At 44.0% G+C, this 18,915-nt stretch overlaps 1 protein-coding gene across 1 annotated transcript in view; it reads left to right on the plus strand.

The window, feature by feature from the left end:
• Positions 1-12,997: 12,997 nt before the first annotated feature.
• BRCA2 (BRCA2 DNA repair associated) overlaps positions 12,998-18,915 on the plus strand; it is a 105,572-nt gene continuing 99,654 nt past the window's right edge. The window contains exon 1 of the mRNA XM_077484110.1: positions 12,998-13,207. Within this exon, the coding sequence (XP_077340236.1) occupies positions 13,081-13,207 (127 nt within the window). The 5' untranslated portion in view covers positions 12,998-13,080. The remainder of the gene's footprint in view (positions 13,208-18,915) is intronic.

Here is an 18,915-nt window from a genome sequence, read left to right on the forward strand (position 1 = left end):
AGTGTGCGGACCAGCTGAGGACCATCACTAATCACCGCCCGGGGAGGGGAGGAAACACCCGGATCACCAGATCTCCAATACACTTTATTTATAGATCATTTAAATATACCCCTATAGATCACTAATATATTCCTATAGATCACTCTGATATACTCCAATAGATCACACTAATATATTTCTATAGATCACTCCGATATATTCCTATAGATCACTCCAATATACCCCTATATATCACTCCGATATATTCTTATAGATCACTCCGATATATTCCTATAGATCGCTCCAATATATTCCTATAGATCTCTCTAATATATTACTATAGATCACTCCGATATATTCCTGTAGATCACTAATATATTACTATAGATCACTCCTATATAGTCCTATAGATCACTCTAATATATTCCTATAGATCACACTAATATATTTCTATAGATCACTCCGATATATTCCTATAGATCACTCCAATATACCCCTATAGATCACTCCGATATATTCCTATAGATCACTCCAATATACCCCTATATATCACTCCGATATATTCTTATAGATCACTCCGATATATTCCTATAGATCACTAATATATTCCTATAAATCACTCCAATATATTCCAATAGATCACTCCAATATATTCCTATAGATCACATCAGTATATTCCTATAGTTTACGTCAATATATTCCTATAGATCACTCCGATATATTCCTATAGATCACTCCGATATATATTCCTATAGATCACTAATATAGTCCAATAGATCACTCCAATATATTCCTATAGATCACTCCAATATACCCCTATATATCACTCCGATATATTCCTATAGATCGCTCCAATATATTCCTATAGATCTCTCTAATATATTCCTATAGATCTCTCTAATATATTACTATAGATCACTCCGATATATTCCTATAGATCGCTCCAATATATTCCTATAGATCTCTCTAATATATTACTATAGATCACTCCGATATATTCCTATAGATCACTAATATATTCCTATAGATCACTCCAATATAGTCCTATAGATCACACCGATATATTCCTATAGATCACTCCAATATATTCCTATAGATCACACTAATATATTTCTATAGATCACTCCGATATATTCCTATAGATCACTCCGATATATTCCTATAGATCACTCCAATATACCCCTATACATCACTCCGATATATTCTTATAGATCACTCCGATATATTCCTATAGATCTCTAATATATTCCTATAAATCACTCCAATATGTTCCAATAGATCACTCCAATATATTCCTATAGATCACATCAATATATTCCTATAGATCACGTCAATATATTCCTATAGATCACTCTGATATATTCCTATAGATCACTCTAATATATTTCTATAGATCACTCCGATATATATTCCTATAGATCACTAATATATTCCAATAGATCACTCCAATATATTCCTATAGATCACTCTGATATATTCCTATAGATCACTCTAATATATTTCTATAGATCACTCCGATATATATTCCTATAGATCACTAATATATTCCAATAGATCACTCCAATATATTCCTATAGATCACTCTGATATATTGCTATAGATCACTCTGATATATTCCTATAGATCACTCTGATATATTCCTATAGATCACTCTGATATATTCCTATAGATCACTCCGATATATTCCTATAGATCACTCCAATATACCTCTATAGAGCATGCAAATATATTACTATAGTTCACTCCAATATACTTCTAAAGATCACTCCAATACTTATATAGATCACGCGTACAGGGTCAATCGATAACATTTTTTTTCGCACCATATAGGACAATAGTAACTGATTAACAAGGGTGCAAAAAATTGCAATCAATTGACCTCCTAGACCACTGCTCTGTGTCCATTCAGACAAGGAGCCATGACTTGGCCCCACCCTCTCCCTCCTCATTGGCTCACTGACTTTGATTGACAGCAGTGGGAGCAGATGACCCTCGCTGCTGTCTCAGCCAATCAGGAGGAAGAGTTCCCAGACAACCGAGGCTCTTGTGCACATCGCTGGATCACGACGGGATTCAGGTATTAGTATTAATAGGGGCTAGTGCACACAGAATGTTTTTCTGTAATCATGCATAGAATGCATTAAGGTAAAAAAAAGTCTGCCTTTAGAACCACTTTAAAGCTCACCACACACTTTACAATCTGATTGTACAATTTCCAGTAGATATATCAATTATGTAATGCAAGTTTGTATACAATTTGATCAGGTAATTTAGGTAGGTCCTCATGTTACACAGTTTTGGTAAATCTAAAGTTGATTACGCAGTAATTGTATGATTAGATTGTAATGTTTATGGTGACCATACACGCTTCAGTTATTGTCTGATTGATGTGTGATTTGTTCAAAATAATCAAATCTGCAAACGATTGATGAGCCATAACTTCCCTTCTGATCGATTTAGACTAATTATTAATCAGATTCAATCAGCGTTGATTGTCCAAGGTGGAAAAATTATCAATAATTTTCCATTGATTGGCAGAACTAAGTGTTCAAGAATTATATTTCACTTGGTCAGATTATGAGATTACAAGATGGAAAAAGGTGCGACCAATAATTTACAACCATTATCACTTACTGTATCTATCATTAGAAATCCACTGGCAGGGCAGATTCGTTGTGCACTTTTGCATATTGCACACCAATGCACATGTATGAGGTAACATGGCAAATAGAAAACAATAGTTTTCTATGTGCTCTTGCTTTGAATCTATGTTGGTCTATACAACTCAGTGGACATAGTGTGAATGAGCCCTAAGGCTACATGCACATGAGTGGCCGTCAGCTAGAACTAGTAGATTCACACAAAGTGTGTGAACAGCAGCAGCTGTCAGATTTGTACTCTATACAAATAAATGGCCGGTGTTCTATCGGATAGTGCCCGCTATCGAGAAGTGCCAGGGATGAACGGCGCATGTGCAGCACAACAGCTGATTTTACGATCAGCTGTTGTGACGGCGCCTGCACACAATAGCCGACGGAAGTTTTTGTATCAGATTGTGCCCCGCACTGGTGAGGTGTGTTCATGACGGTGAGGGGCAGATTTGAACATGAAGAGGGCGGATTTGTACATGATGGGCAGTGCTGCAAAACACATATTTTTCTGTTATTCTTCCTGGATGCTTGCGGGGCATGTTTAGCCAACTGAAGGTTGGGTTTTTCTATCAGAAAAATATGCGTTTAGCAGCACTGCCCATCATTTAATAATCCGCCCCCATCAGGTACAAATCTGCCCCTCACTGACATGAACACACCTCGGCAGCTCAGGGCACAATCTGACACAAAAATGGCTTCCGTCGGCTATTGTGTGCAGGCGCCGTCACAACAGCTGATCGTAAAATCAGCTGTTGTGCTGCTCCCTGTGGCGCATGTGCCGTACGTTCCGGACACTTCTCGATAGTGGGCACCAGTGCTGGGAGAAGGTCATCCAGCGCCCAGGGCAAAGACACCAAATTGCGCCCCCCTTTCCCTTAGGGTTAGGGTCAGGGTGCCCCCTACCCCTGCAATAAACCATTGCTCCAGGGGCCCCTCCTGCCCACTCCTTGTCCCGGCCCTGGCAGGCCTTATCCGATAGAACGCGGGCAGCGACACTGTTCGCCTGTAATTGCTCAGCGCAGCAAACTATCCACACCCCCATCAGCCATCTGAGTGCAGGCTTATCGGGAACATTACTAGATTTCCTTTAGATTAGCGGTGGCCAACTTTCCTTATATGGGGGAACTCAAGTGCGGCCCTCAACATCACTAAGGGCCTCACATAAATATCAGTGTCACAGACTATACACACATATAACAGCATATAGTCAGAGATTGCAGACAGGATACTAGGCATGGTCAAAGACTGCAGACAGGATACAAGGAATGGTCAGAGACTGCTGACAGGATACAATAGAGCAGTGGTTCTCAACTCCTGTCCTCAGGGCCCACTAACAGACCAGGTGTGCAAAATAACTGAAATACATCACAGGTGATATCATTTGCTGCTCAGTGATTGCCGTATTTCAGTTTGCATCTCCCCAAGGTAATACTTCAAATCTGGCCTGTTACTACAATAGAGGGTCAGGCACTGCAGATAAGATACAAGAGATGATCAAAGACTACATATAGGATACAAGAGATGCTCAGAGGCTGCAGACAGAATACAAGAGTTACTCAGAGGCTGCAGACATGATACAAGAGATGTGGAAAAAATATATACTGTGCAAGATATCCAGAAAAAATAAATAAATGTGTTTAGCAGCTACAAAAGAATGTGACAAAAAATCTAATCAAAATGGTGCAAAAAATGTAACACTGATAAAATATACAAAATCAACAAAAGGTGTGTAAAAAATCCAAATTCCAACATAATAGAATGAACAAAATATGTGGAATAAACAAAATAAAATGTTGTTCATTCTATTATGTTGGAATTTGAGTTTTTTACACACCTTTTGTTGATTTGTATATTTTATCAGCGCTACATGATACAAGAGATGGTCAGAGACTGCAGACATGATACAATAGATGGTCAGGGACTGCAGACATGATACTAGAGATGATCAGAGGCTGCAGACAGCATAGAAGATATGATCAGGGGCTGCAGACAGAATACAAGAGATGATCCGAGACGGCAGAGATGATACAAGAGATGGTCAGAGACCGCAGACATGACAGAAGAGATGAACAGAGGCTGCAGACAGAATACAAGAGAAGCTCAGAGATGATACAAAAGATGGTCAGAGACTGCAAACAGGATAGAAGAGATGATCAGAGACTGTAGACAGGATAGAAGAGATGATCAGAGACAAAAGAAATGATCAGAGGCTGCAGACAGGATAGAAGAGATGCTCAGAGACTGCAGAAAGGATACGGGAGATGGTCAGGGGCTGCAGACATGATAAAAGAGATGATCAGAGACTGCAGACAGGATAGAAGAGATGATCAGAGACAAAAGAAAAGATCAGAGGCTGCAGACATGATAGAAGAGATGATCAGAGGCCACAGAGATGATAGAAGTGATGATCAGAGACAAAAGAAAAGATCAGAGGCTGCAGACATGATAGAAGAGATGCTCAGAGGCTGCAGACAGGATAGAAAAGATGCTTAGAGACTACAGAAATTATACAAGAGATGATCGGGGGCTGCAGACATGATACAAGAGATGATCAGAGACCGCAGACATGAATGAAGAGATGATCAGAGTCCGCAGAGATGATAAAGGAGATAGTCAGAGACTGCAGACAAGAGAGAAGAGAAGATCAGAGACCGCAGACACAATAGAAGAGATGATCAGAGTCCACAGAGATGATAAAAGAGATGATCAGAGACCACAGAGATGATAAAGGAGATAGTCAGAGACTGCAGACAAGACAGAAGAGATTATCAGAGACCACAGACATGATAGAAGAGATGATCAGAGACCACAGAGATGATAAAAGAGATGATCAGAGACCACAGAGATGATAAAAGAGATGATCAGAGACCACAGAGATGATAAAGGAGATGGTAAGATACTGCAGACATGATAGAAGAGATGATCAGAGACCACAGAGATGATAGAAGAGATGGTCAGAGACTTCAGACAGGATAGAAGAGATGATCAGAGACCGCAGACAGGATAGAAGAGATGATCAGAGACTACAGACATGATAGAAGGAATGATCAGAGACCACAGCCATGATAGAAGAGATGATCAGGGACCGCAGACATGATAGAAGAGATGATCAGAGACCACAGACATGATAAAAGAGATGAGCAGAGACCACAGAGATGATAAAATAGATGGTCAGAGACTGCAGATAGGATAGAAGAGATGATCAGAGACCGCAGACATGAGAGAAGAGATGATCAGAGACCGCAGACACGATAGAAGAGATGATCAGAGTCCGCAGAGATGATAAAAGAGATGATCAGAGACAACAGAGATGATAAAGGAGATGGTAAGATACTGCACACATGATAGAAGAGATGATCAGAGACCACAGAGATGATAGAAGAGATGGTCAGAGACTTCAGACAGGATAGAAGAGATGATCAGAGACCGCAGACAGGATAGAAGAGATGATCAGAGACTACAGACATGATAGAAGGGATGATCAGAGACTACAGCTATAATAGAAGAGATGATCAGGGACCGCAGACACGATATAAGAGATGATCAAAGACCACAGACATGATAAAAGAGATGAGCAGAGACCACAGAGATGATAAAATAGATGGTCAGAGACTGCAGACAGGATAGAAGAGATGATCAGAGACCACAGACATGAGAGAAGAGATGATCAGAGACTGCAGACATGATAGAAGAGATAATCAGAGACAGCAAACATTATAGAAGAGATATTCAGAGACTGCAGACATAGAAGATATGATCCGAGACCACAGAGATGATAAAGGAGATAATCGACTGCAGACAAGATATAAGAGATGATCAGAGACCACAGACATGATAGAAGAGATGATCAGAGACCACAGACATGATAGAAGAGATGATCAGAGACTGCAGACATGGTAGAAGAGATGATCAGAGACCACAGAGATGATCATAAACCACAGACATGATAAAAGAGATGATCAGAGACCGCAGAAATTATAGAAGAGATGATCAGAGACTGCAGGCATGATAAAAAGAGATGACCAGAGACCATAGTTGCCAAAAAAAATCTATAGGGACTCTTTTTTGGCTGTAGGCGGAATCTTATTATAATTAGGGGCGGGGCACGTGTTTGTAGGCGTGACATAGCAAAAAATAAAAATGTGACGCATGCCAAAAATGGGTGTGGTTTATGTGAAATGGTGGGCTTATATAGGCGTGGTTCAAATGGGGGTGTAGTTAGAGTATGAGATGAATGAGAGATGGAGAAAGAAAGAGGAAAAGAGCAAGGGAGAGAGAAAGAAGGAGAGAGAAGGAAGGAAAGAGAGATTGAGGGACAGCAGGCCCAGATCCTACACCACAATAGAAATGTGTATTCCAGAGTTTAACAATTCAGCAGATAAAGATACTCCAAACACCTGGAGTTAGTGCTTCAATCATAATGGCACCATGGTTGTTATGGTGTTAGGATGATTGAAGCACATTATTTCTAAAATTACATTGTAATATAAAATGAAATCATTCAACTCACCATAATGCATAATCAGTGGGACCCCTGAACATGTCACCTGCCACCAGATGCCATCAGGTGCCCCCAGCAGAATCCGTCCTTGCATCAGGTGCTCCCAGCAGAGTCTGTCCTTGCATCAGGAGCCGCCAGCAGAGTCCATCCTTACATCAGGTGCCCCAGCAGAGTCCGTCCTAGCATCACGTGCCCTCAGCAACATCTGTCCTTGCATCAGGTGCCTCCAGCAGTGTCTGTCCTTGCATCAGGTGCCCCCAGCAGAGTCCATTCTTACATCAGGTGTCCCCAGGGGAGTCCCTCCTTACATCAGTTTCCCCAGCAGAGTCCCTCCTTACAAGAGGCATTCCCAGCAGAGTCCCTCCTTTCATCAGGTGTCCCCAGCAGAGTCCCTCCTTACATCAGGCATCCCAAGCGGAGTCCCTCCTTACATCAGGCATCCCCAGAGGAATCTCCTTACATCAGGCCTCCCCAGCAGAGTCCCTCCTTACATCAGGCATCCCCAGAGGAGTCCCTCCTTACATCAGATGTCCCCCATTGGAGCCCCCTTACATCAGGCATCCCCCAATTGAAGCCCCCCTTAATCAGGTGCCCCCTTACATCAGGTGTCCGCCCATTGGAGCCCCATTACATCAGGCATCCCTCCATTGGAGCCCCCTTACATCAGGTGTCCCCCCATTAGAGCCCCCTTACATCAGGCTTCCCCCATTGTAGCCCCCTTACATCAGGTGTCCCCCCATTAGAGCCCCCTTACATCAGGCTTCCCCCATTGGAGCCCCCTTACATCAGATGTCCCCCCATTGGAGCCCCCTTACATCAGGCATCCCCCCATTGGAGCCCCCCTTAATCAGGCATCCCCCTATTGGACCCCCTTACATCAGGTGTCCCCCCATTGGAGCCCCCTTATATCAGGCATCCCCCAATTGGAGCCCCCTTACATCAGGTGCCCCCCCATTAGAGCCCCCTTACATCAGGCTTCCCCATTGGAGCACCCCTTACAGAGTCGCCCCCCCATTGGAGTACCCCTTACATCAGTCCCCCCCCCATTGGAGCCCCCTTACATCAGGTATAGTGGTGTCTCTGCCGCCATTACAGTTTCCCTGTTCCCTGAGGGGGAACAAAATAGAGGTGGAGTCGGCAACGTGGCTACAATAGAAATTAAGCTGCAACGCTGCAACTTAATTTCTAATGTAGACACCCATGTTCTTCTGGTCTTCTTAAAAATAGCGGCCACATTGTCTCCGCCAGTTGCGGACCTCGCAAAAAATCAGGAAGAAAACTGAATTCCCGGGACACAATAAAATTGGGAAAAGGGTCTAAATCCCAGGAATGTCCCGGAAATTCGGGACAGTTGGCAAGTATGAGTCAGGCTATGCCATAATGCCCCATACACACGGTCAAATTTTCCGACGGGCAATGTGCAATCGGGTCATGTTGTCGGGAAATCTGATCGTGTGGGTTCTCCATCTGACTTTTTTCCGTCGGATTTTCCGATGCACAAAGTTTGAGAGCAGGATCTAGAATTTCCCCACAATCAAATTTGACTGTTTAAATTCCGATCGTGTGTAGACAATTCCGACTGACTGGCATGCTCAGAATAGACTAAGAGACGAAAGCTATTGGATACTGGCCTCTTTATAGTCCCATCATATGTGTTATACATCACCGCGTTCTGAACGATTGGATTTTCCAACAACTTTGCGATCGTGTGTATGCAAGACAAGTTTGGGCCAACATCCTTCGGAAAAAATCTGAAGGATTTTGTTGTCGGAATGTCCGACTGTGTGTATGGGGCATAAGAGTTGCTGGAGACCGGCGACATATTACAGGATACTTGTTTCATTTTCTTCCATAATTGTTTTATGGATAATATGTACAAACAAGAGGTTATCATGTAGCATGTGTCAAATAACACTTATATTGAAAGATTGGTAATTACAGTATATGCGGTTCATCTGATAATAATTTGTACTCTTAACGTAATAGTAATTGTTAAGCATGAATGAATAGTTGGACCAGTGGTGTCGGGAGGGGGACTGAAGCCCAGAGTGAGCCTCCAAATAGCCCGGGTCTTGGGCATTCACAAATCTATTATTAGCCCCGAGCCTGAGCGGGGACTGATCTGACTCAGAGCGGGTCGAGTGACATAGCAGGTCCCGCCTTCTGGAGCCTGCAGCGCCTATGACGGATGTCCCACTGATCCAATACCAGGACTGCGAGACGTGTGATGTCCATTATAGGCGCTGCGGGCTCCAGAAGGCGGGAATTACAAAGTGGCCGCACCGAGCACTATGAGATCCCTGTTTGGCGTTCGGGCGGGCGGCTCTCCTCTCCTGTCTCTGCCTGCCTGCTGTCTACTGGGATGGGTGTGCCGCACACTACGGCTGAGCTGCAGGAGTCACCTGAAGTCTGACGTGTTACAGTCAGGTAGGTCAGTGTGTGTCAGGTAGGTAAGTGTGGGTCAGGTAGGTTAGTGTGTGTTGGGTAGGTCAGGTAAGTCAGTGTGTGTCGGGTAGGTCAGTGTGTGTTGGTTAGGTCAGGTAAGTCAGTGTGTGTCGGGTAGGTCAGTGTGGGTCAGGTAGGTTAGTGTGTGTTGGGTAAGTCAGTGTCTGTCGGGTAGGTCAGGTAGGTTAGTGTGGGTCAGGTAGGTCAGCTTTTAGTGGTCAGCATTGATGGGCACTGGTAAGCCAGGCAGCAACCAGAAAGTGAACCCCCCCACTGCTCCAATGCCAGGACCGCAAGTTGTGTGATGTCCATCATAGGCGCTGCGGGCTCCAGAAGGCGAGTATTACAAAGTGGCCGCACCGAGCACTATGAGATCCCTGTTTGGCGTTCGGGCGGGCGGCTCTCCTCTCCTGTCTCTGCCTGCCTGCTGTCTACTGGGATGGGTGCGCCGCACACTACGGCTGAGCTGCAGGAGTCACCTGAAGTCTGACGTGTTACAGTCAGGTAGGTCAGTGTGTGTCAGGTAGGTAAGTGTGGGTCAGGTAGGTTAGTGTGTGTTGGGTAGGTCAGGTAAGTCAGTGTGTGTCGGGTAGGTCAGTGTGTGTTGGTTAGGTCAGGTAAGTCAGTGTGTGTCGGGTAGGTCAGTGTGGGTCAGGTAGGTTAGTGTGTGTTGGGTAAGTCAGTGTCTGTCGGGTAGGTCAGGTAGGTTAGTGTGGGTCAGGTAGGTCAGCATTGATGGGCACTGGTAAGCCAGGCAGCAACCAGAAAGTGAACCCCCCCACTGCTCCAATGCCAGGACCGCAAGTTGTGTGATGTCCATCATAGGCGCTGCGGGCTCCAGAAGGCGAGAATTACAAAGTGGCCGCACCGAGCACTATGAGATCCCTGTTTGGTGTTCGGGCGGGCGGCTCTCCTCTCCTGTCTCTGCCTGCCTGCTGTCTACTGGGATGGGTGCGCCGCACACTACGGCTGAGCTGCAGGAGTCACCTGAAGTCTGACGTGTTACAGTCAGGTAGGTCAGTGTGTGTCAGGTAGGTAAGTGTGGGTCAGGTAGGTTGGTGTGTGTTGGGTAGGTCAGGTAAGTCAGTGTGTGTCGGGTAGGTCAGTGTGTGTTGGTTAGGTCAGGTAAGTCAGTGTGTGTTGGGTAGGTCAGTGTGGGTCTGGTAGGTTAGTGTGTGTTGGGTAAGTCAGTGTCTGTCGGGTAGGTCAGGTAGGTTAGTGTGGGTCAGGTAGGTCAGCTTTTAGTGGTCAGCATTGATGGGCACTGGTAAGCCAGGCAGCAACCAGAAAGTGAACCCCCCCACTGCTCCAATGCCAGGACCGCAAGTTGTGTCATGTCCATCATAGGCGCTGCGGGCTCCAGAAAGCAGGAATTACAATGTGGCCACACCGAGCACTATGAGATCCCTGCTTGGCGTTCGGGTGGGCAGCTCTCCTCTCCTGTCTCTGCCTGCCTGCTCTCTACTGGGATGGGTGCGCCGACCACTACGGCTGAGCTGCAGGAGTGACCTGAAGTCTGGCGTTTTATAGTCAGGTAGGTCAGTGCGTGTCAGGTGGGTCGGGTGGGTCAGGTAGGTCAGTGTGGGTCAAGTAGGTCAGTGGGGGTCAGGTAGATCAGTGTGGGTCAGGTAGATCAGTGTGGGTCAGGTAGGTCAGTGTGGGTCAAGTAGGTCAGTGTGGGTCAGGTAGACATGTGCAATTCATACTAGTTCCAAATTAGTTTTTTTAACGAATTTTGACAAATTTGTTTATTCCGCATTTCCGAATTTTTCAATTTCTGAAATTTCAAAATGTCAGAATTTGCGAAATTATGATTTTCCAAAATTTACGAATTTCCAAAATTATGAATTTTCGAATTTACAATTTTCGGATTTCAGAATTGTCGAATTTCGGGTTTTCGGAAATTCCGAATTTTGGGAAATTCCGAAATTCAAAAATTCGAAAATCTGAAAAAAGAAAGAAAATCTGTTTAATTTTAAATAATAACTAACTATTAAACTATTGGTATTGGAATTACTTTTCAAATTTGTCTGTTAGTGAATGTAACGAGTACGAATTTATCCAAAGTTACGAATTATCTGAAATAACATATGCCACATCTAACCAAATGGAGCGTAACAATCTAATAATAATAATAAAACCCTTTTATTATTATTAATTATTTATTATTCATTTGTTCCGTTCCGTTTGTTTAGATGCGGCATTCGTTATTTCAGATAATTCGTAACTTCAGATAAATTTGTACTCGTTAATTTAATAGTTATTAATTAAACTGATTTTCTTTCTTTTTTTCAGATTTTCTAATTTTTGGACTTTCAAATCTTTGAATTCCCGAATTCTGAAAATTCGGAAATTCAGAGTTCCGAAAATTTGAAAATTTGGAATTTCAAAAACCTGAAATTCGGAATTTCGGAAATCCGAAAAATTGGAAATGTGAAATTCGTAAATCTGAAAATGCAGAAATCCAAAAATTCGAAAAATCGAAATGTGAAAATTCCCGAAATTTCCGAAAAAAGCAAAAAAACGAATGAAACAAAAATGAACGAATTTTTTGTCAGTGCACATGTCTAGTGTCGGGTAGGTTAGTGTGGGTCAGGTAGGTCAGCATTGATGGGCACTGGTAAGCCAGGCAGCAATCAGTGAGAACCCCCGTTAGGCTCAGACTTTGGGGTGATGCCCCTGGTCTTGGTTTTTTTCCCACCTAATAACGCCCCTGAGTCCTGAATTTTACATTTTACAGTTTAACATTTAGTTAAAATCCAGATTCCTTCTCAATAACCCATTCTAACTGAGTAATTTAGAATATGAAAGTATAATAAAATAGGAATAAAATAAAAATAAAGAATAAACCAAAAAAACATATCTAAAAATAAAAAGGGAAGGAAAAGTCACGAGTACAATTGTTGTACCTAGTAACCTATGTGTAGGAAAGTGTCATTTGAGTCCAGAGAGGTGAATGCAGAGTAATGGGATCACGTGCAATGTTTAGATGTTTCTGATATGACAGACAGGACACCAATAGGAATATCAGAGTCTGCGGGCTCCGCCCTCCAGAGGGTTGCAAAAAAAAAAAAATTGTCAACAAGAACAGGACTGCAGCCCCAAAGCCGCAGGTTGGGCACCGAGACTTTAGATATGTTCTAATAATACGTTCTTATACTGAGGAATGTAATCAGTCTTCTGGTTTATTTATTGAGCTCTGTACATTAGGATTACATAGAGGCAATTGTGGCCAGAAGACAACGACTCCAACACTGCCATCTCCACTGCAAATCACACTACATCGCCACCCTCCCTCACTACTACAGTAAGGGGGGGTGGAGCCGTGCAGCGCCACAGCCAATCACAACCCTCGTTCTATCCGCAGAGACCTGAACCCGCTACTAGTGAATCTCTGTGATTGGCTGTTGTCGGTGTGGGTTGCGACTTCGCTGGTAGCGGGAAGTTGAAGCGTGTAGTGGAATCTGTATGTGGAAGGGATGAGAGGGGGCTCGGTGCCGGGCAATGCGGGACTTCCTGTGTGCTCCGAGCTCGGGGTCCCATCCGCACTGTCATCACACAGACATGGCGGCTGTACAGCCGGGGGGCTCCGTCTTCCTACATCTCCTCCGTGCACACTGTCCGGCCTCAGGTACTGTGCTGAGTACGTGTGGTGTCTAATCCCCCCGAGTGCTGAGCCGGTGTATATCCGTCCCTGTATACATCTTCCCACCCCTATATACATCCATCCCTGTATACATCCATTCATCCCTGTATACATCCACCCACCTCTATATACATCTTCCCACTCCTATATACATCAACCCACCTCTATATACATCCATCCCCGTATACATCCACCCACCTCTATATACATCTTCCCACTCCTATATACATCCACCCACCCTGTATACACCCATATATCCATCCACCCCTGTATACATCCATTCATCCACCCCTGTATACATCCATCCATCCATCCACCCCTGTATACATCCATCCTCCCACCCCTGTATACATCCATCCACCCACCCCTGTATACACCCATATATCCACCCACCCCTGTATACAACCTCCCACCCCTGTATACATCCACCCGCCCCTGTATACATCCACCCGCCCCTGTATACATACATTCTCCCACCCCTGTATACATCCATCCACCCATCCCCGTGTACATACATCCATCCATCCCTGTATACATCCATCCACCCACCCCTGTATACACCCATATATCCACCCACCCCTGTATACAACCTCCCACCCCTGTATACATCCACCCGCCCCTGTATACATCCACCCGCCCCTGTATACATACATTCTCCCACCCCTGTATACATCCATCCACCCATCCCCGTGTACATACATCCATCCATCCCTGTATACATCCATCCATCCCTGTATACACCCTCCCACCCCGTATACATCCATCCATCCCTGTATACAACCATCTATCCCCGTATATATCCTCCCACCCACCCCTGTGTATATCCACTCACCCCAATGTATATCCATCTCTGTGTACATGACCCGTGTGCTGTGTTTACTAGAACTTCTCCCCGTCAGTAGATGGAGGAGGAATCTGCCTGGCAGTGCAGTTCCTATGTACATCTGACTACAGAGCCACTAAGGAGCACACTGTACTTTCTATATAACCCTCTTGCTGCCAGAGCCATTTCTGCATTATTTTTTTACACATTTACCCACCCCAGAAGGTTTTGAAGGTTTTACTCCCTTAATGACCAGGCCATTTTGTGCGATACAGCACTGCGTCACTTTAGCTGACAATTGTGCGGTCATGCGACGTTGTACCCAAACAAAATTGATGTCCCCCCCCCCCAAATAGAGCTTTCTTTTGGTGGTATTTGATCATCTCTGCAGTGTTTATTTTTTGTACTATAAATAAAAAAAAGAGTGACAATAACAATATTTGGTACTAAATATCCCAAAACAAAAAATGTATTTCTTCATCAGTTCAGGCCAATGTATCTACATATTTTTGGTAAAAAATAAATACATCTTAAACTGATATTGATTGGTTTGAGCAAAAGTTGTAGCATCTACGAAATAGAGGATAGCTTTAGAGACTTTTTATTATTATTATTATTATTTTTTATTTACTAGTAATGGCAACGATTTTTAGCAGGACTGCGACATTATGCCGGACATATCGGACACTTTTGACACATTTTTGGCATGATTGAGAATTATACAGCGATCTGAGCTAAAAAATAGCCACTGATTACTGTATAAATGTCACTGGCAGGGAAAGGGTTAACACTAGGGGGCAATGAAGGGGTTAAGTGTTCCCTAGGGAGGTGATTCTAACTGGGTGATCTCTGTTTCTGAGTAAGGATGAGCTCAGGCGTGTTTGCAATTCCAAGTGCCCGCCAGGAAGCCGACGCTCCACAGCGCTAATCACAGGTAGTGAGACATTTCCCGATCTGTGCAGCCGTGGATAGGGAAACGTCTTGCTGCTTGTGATTAGCGCTGCGGAGTGTTGGCTTCCTGGCGTTGTGAACACGCCTGAGCTCATCCTTATTCCTGATCACTAGGAACAGCAGATCTCTCTCTCCTCCCCTGTCAGAATGGGGATCTGTTTGTTTACATTGACAGATCCCCATTCTGGCTCTCTGTGAGCGATCGCACATTTGCGCCGCATGCTTGCACGCCTGCAACAGCTACGTTGATTTTCGCAGCTGTGCCAACCTGCCGAAGTGTAATGACGATGGCTGGTCTGGCAAACAGTTAACCGCTTGCCAACCATATACAGCAATTCATGCAAAAGGAGCCCCAACCAATTATTGGGTGCATATTATATTGTACATGGACATACTTTTCAGTAAGTCAACATTACTGTATTAAACTTTTTTTTTTTTTTTTATTGGTCTTATGTAATAATCTAATTTTCTGAGATACTGAATTTTGGGTTCACAGTAGCTGTAAACCATAATCATCAAAATTACAAGAAAGAAATGCATGAAATATATCACTCTGTGTGTAAAGCATCCATATAAAATATGAGTTTCACTTTTTGAATTTAATTACCGAAATTAACTTTTTTCTATCCTAATTTTATGAGATGCACCTGTATGTGGACCAAGCCTAAAGCTCTATTTCAGTCTCGTCACTGCAGATTACAGTGCGCCAGAGGCGGTTAGGTGTGTCAAGGTGTTGTCTGGCATATTGTAACCAGGCTTTTTGGTTGCATTGGCGCACAGTAAAGGCTTCTTCCTGGCAGCTCGACTATGCAGCTCCTTTTTGTTCAAGTATCATCGTAATGTGCTCCAGAAAAACATCCACGTGGTTTTTTTTTTCAGAGCAGCCTTTCTTTCTCCTGAGGTTACCTGTGGATTTTTCTTTGTATCCCAAACAATTCTTCTGGTGGTTGTGTCTGTGATCTTTATTGGTCTACCTGACCTTTTGCATAGTATCGAGATCCCTGAGTTTTCCACTTCTTAATAAGTGATTGAGCAATACTGACTGACATATTCAAGGCTTTAGATTAGGGATGCACTGATTAGAGGTCGTCCGATTTTGTTTTTTCTCTGGCCGATGCCGATATTTAGAAATCACGGCAGCCGATGGCCGATATATGATGCCGATTTTATTTTTTTTCCTTTTTTTGGGGCGATATGTTAGGCCGATTTATATACTTTTTTTCCTTGCTTCTTTCCCACTGGGGTGTTTTTCAGACACTTTTGGGCTAAAAATAGCATCTGTAAAGTGCCTGCAAAACGGCTCCCCTGCAGCCTGTGTGAAAGTCCGAGTGCTTTCACACCGAGGCGATGCCCTGGCAGGATGTTAAGTCCTGCAAGCAGCACCTTTGGAATGGTGTATAACGTCCCTCCACCACTCCTTCCCATTGATATGAATGGGCACCACTGCCAAAGCGCGTGCAATGCACTTCACGGGCGCATTTAACCTCTTCCTCGGCCGCTAGCTGGGTTATATGCGCCCCCCTAGCACCGTTAAAATGACGGTAAAGCGCCGCTAAAACTATCAGCGTTTTACCATCAACACCTGCCTGCTTCAGTGTGAAAGCAGCCTTAATAAGTGATGCAGAAAATTTCTTACATTTAAACATTTATTAAACAAAACAAACATCCAATCAGTTTACTTGTATGTATAATTTAGATTAAAAAAAACAAAACTATATATTAAATAAAAACAGGTAGTCAAAACTTTTGGGCAAAAAAAATGGGCTAACTACTGTTTTAGGGTGTTTTTTTTTTTTTTTTTAAATCAGTGTATTTTTTTCCAAAAAAAATTGCACTTGAAAGACCTCTGCGCAAATGCAATGTCACATAAAATATTGCAACAACCGCTATTTTATTCCCTAGGACAGTGATGGCGAACCTATGGCACGCGTGCCACAGCTGGCACGTCAAGCCCTCCCTGTCGGCACGCCAGGGGAATCCCCCAGCCAGTCAGTCACTTGCACTGACGTTGCAGGCAGGGAGGAGCAGGCTCTCTTCCTTGCTTCATTGCTAGTGACATCGGCAGGGGAGTGGACAGCCAGTCATCTTATTCCTTGTGTGTCATTTAAGTGTAAAATTCTTCTTTCTCCACCATCCAGACTCTGTTCAGCAGCTTATTGCCTCCCCCGGACCCCTACACTTCTGGTAAGGCATTCAGGGATTCCTTTTTGCAGGTACCCTATGTCAGCTCCCCCTGCTCCAGGACGACTTTGGTTCAGTCTGTCCTAGTGCAGCCTGTGAAAAAGAGAAGGGGGAGGGGCGGTGCTGGGAGCTGATTTTCCATGGGGAGAGGTGCAATGGCTGCTAGCTGGCATCCAGGGATATCGAGGAATGGCCGGATGTCGGGGATTCCTTCAATGCTGTCTGGGGAGAGCTGGACGATGAGGCAATAGAAAGGTAAGGAGGAGGGTGGATCCTCCGATTTACATTGTACTGTGTGGGGGCATGTTAGTAGTGCAGGAAGCATGTGTCATGTACAGTAGGTGAGTGCATGTGTCATGTACAGTAGGTGAGTGCATGTGTCATGTACAGTAGGTGAGTGCATGTGTCATGTACAGTAGGTGAGTGCATGTGTCATGTAGGTGAGTGCATGTGTCATGTAGGTGAGTGTAATGGTCAGGTAGGTGAGTGTAATGGTCATGTAGGTGAGTGCATGTGTCATGTAAGTGAGTGCATGTGTCATGTAAGTGAGTGCATGTGTCATGTAGGTGAGTGCATGTGTCATGTAGGTGAGTGCATGTGTCATGTAGGTGAGTGCATGTGTCATGTAGGTGAGTGTAATGGTCATGTAAGTGAGTGCATGTGTCATGTAGGTGAGTGCATGTGTCATGTAGGTGAGTGCATGTGTCATGTAGGTGAGTGCATGTGTCATGTAGGTGAGTGTAATGGTCATGTAGGTGAATGCAATGGTCAGGTAGGTCAGTGTATGTTGCACAGTGCATTCTGCATTCTTTTTGGTCCCTTAGGGCTCATTCAAAGCTGGCAGGTTTAATTCTGTGTTGGCACTTTGAAAGAAATAAGTTGGTTTTGCGTCGCGGTTTGGGCACTCGGGTTCAAAAAGGTTCGCCATCACTGCCCTAGGATCTCTGCTAAAAAAATATATATATATTTAATTTTTGAGGGTTCTAAGTCATTTTCTGGCAGAAAATACAGTATTTTTACTTGTAAGAATCAAGTGTCAGAAAAGATTTAGTCTTTAAATGGTTAAACTGAGAACTCCTACACACTGAGCTCAGTTCATTCAGAAGTGTAAACATTGTATCTCTTTACTCTTTTCTTGGCACACTGCCCAGAGAGGAAACAAGTCTTCTCTGAAGACTCAGGCAACTTGCATTGACTTCTATTACTTACAGAAGTCATTTGCAAGTTGCGTTGTAGTTCTAATCGGCCGTTTTATCAGCACAATCGGCCTATGTCAATTAATTAAAAAACGGCAAATATGGGCCCGATATATCGGTCGACCTCTAGCACCGATGCCACTTTAATACGAGTACAGAAACTTATTTGCAAGTACTCACCGATACCAATTACCGATGCCTATCCCATAGGTAGCGGGGTGGTGTGTGTGGGGGTTGTTAGGGAGTTGGGTGAAATGGGGTTTGTGGGGTGGGAGATTTGAGAAGAAAAAGGCTGTGATCGGTGGGGGGAAGAGGATGAGGATGGGAGGGTTATTGGGAGACATGGAAGGAGGAGACAACACGGGGACTGTTAGGAGGGCGCAGTACCAGGGCGTTAGAAGGGTGCAGTACAGGATGTTAGAAACAGTCCACTCTATACACTGACACAGTACAGTGTCAGTGGACAGACTGGTCTGTATATACTGTATGGTGCTAGTGTATAAGACCAGTCTGTACCCTGCTGACACTGTACTGTACATACT

Source organism: Lithobates pipiens, unplaced genomic scaffold, assembly GCF_037356315.1.
Source record: "Lithobates pipiens isolate NorthernLeopardFrog02 unplaced genomic scaffold, aLitPip1_a1.2 Scaffold_16, whole genome shotgun sequence".
Taxonomy (NCBI): Eukaryota; Metazoa; Chordata; class Amphibia; order Anura; family Ranidae; genus Lithobates; species Lithobates pipiens.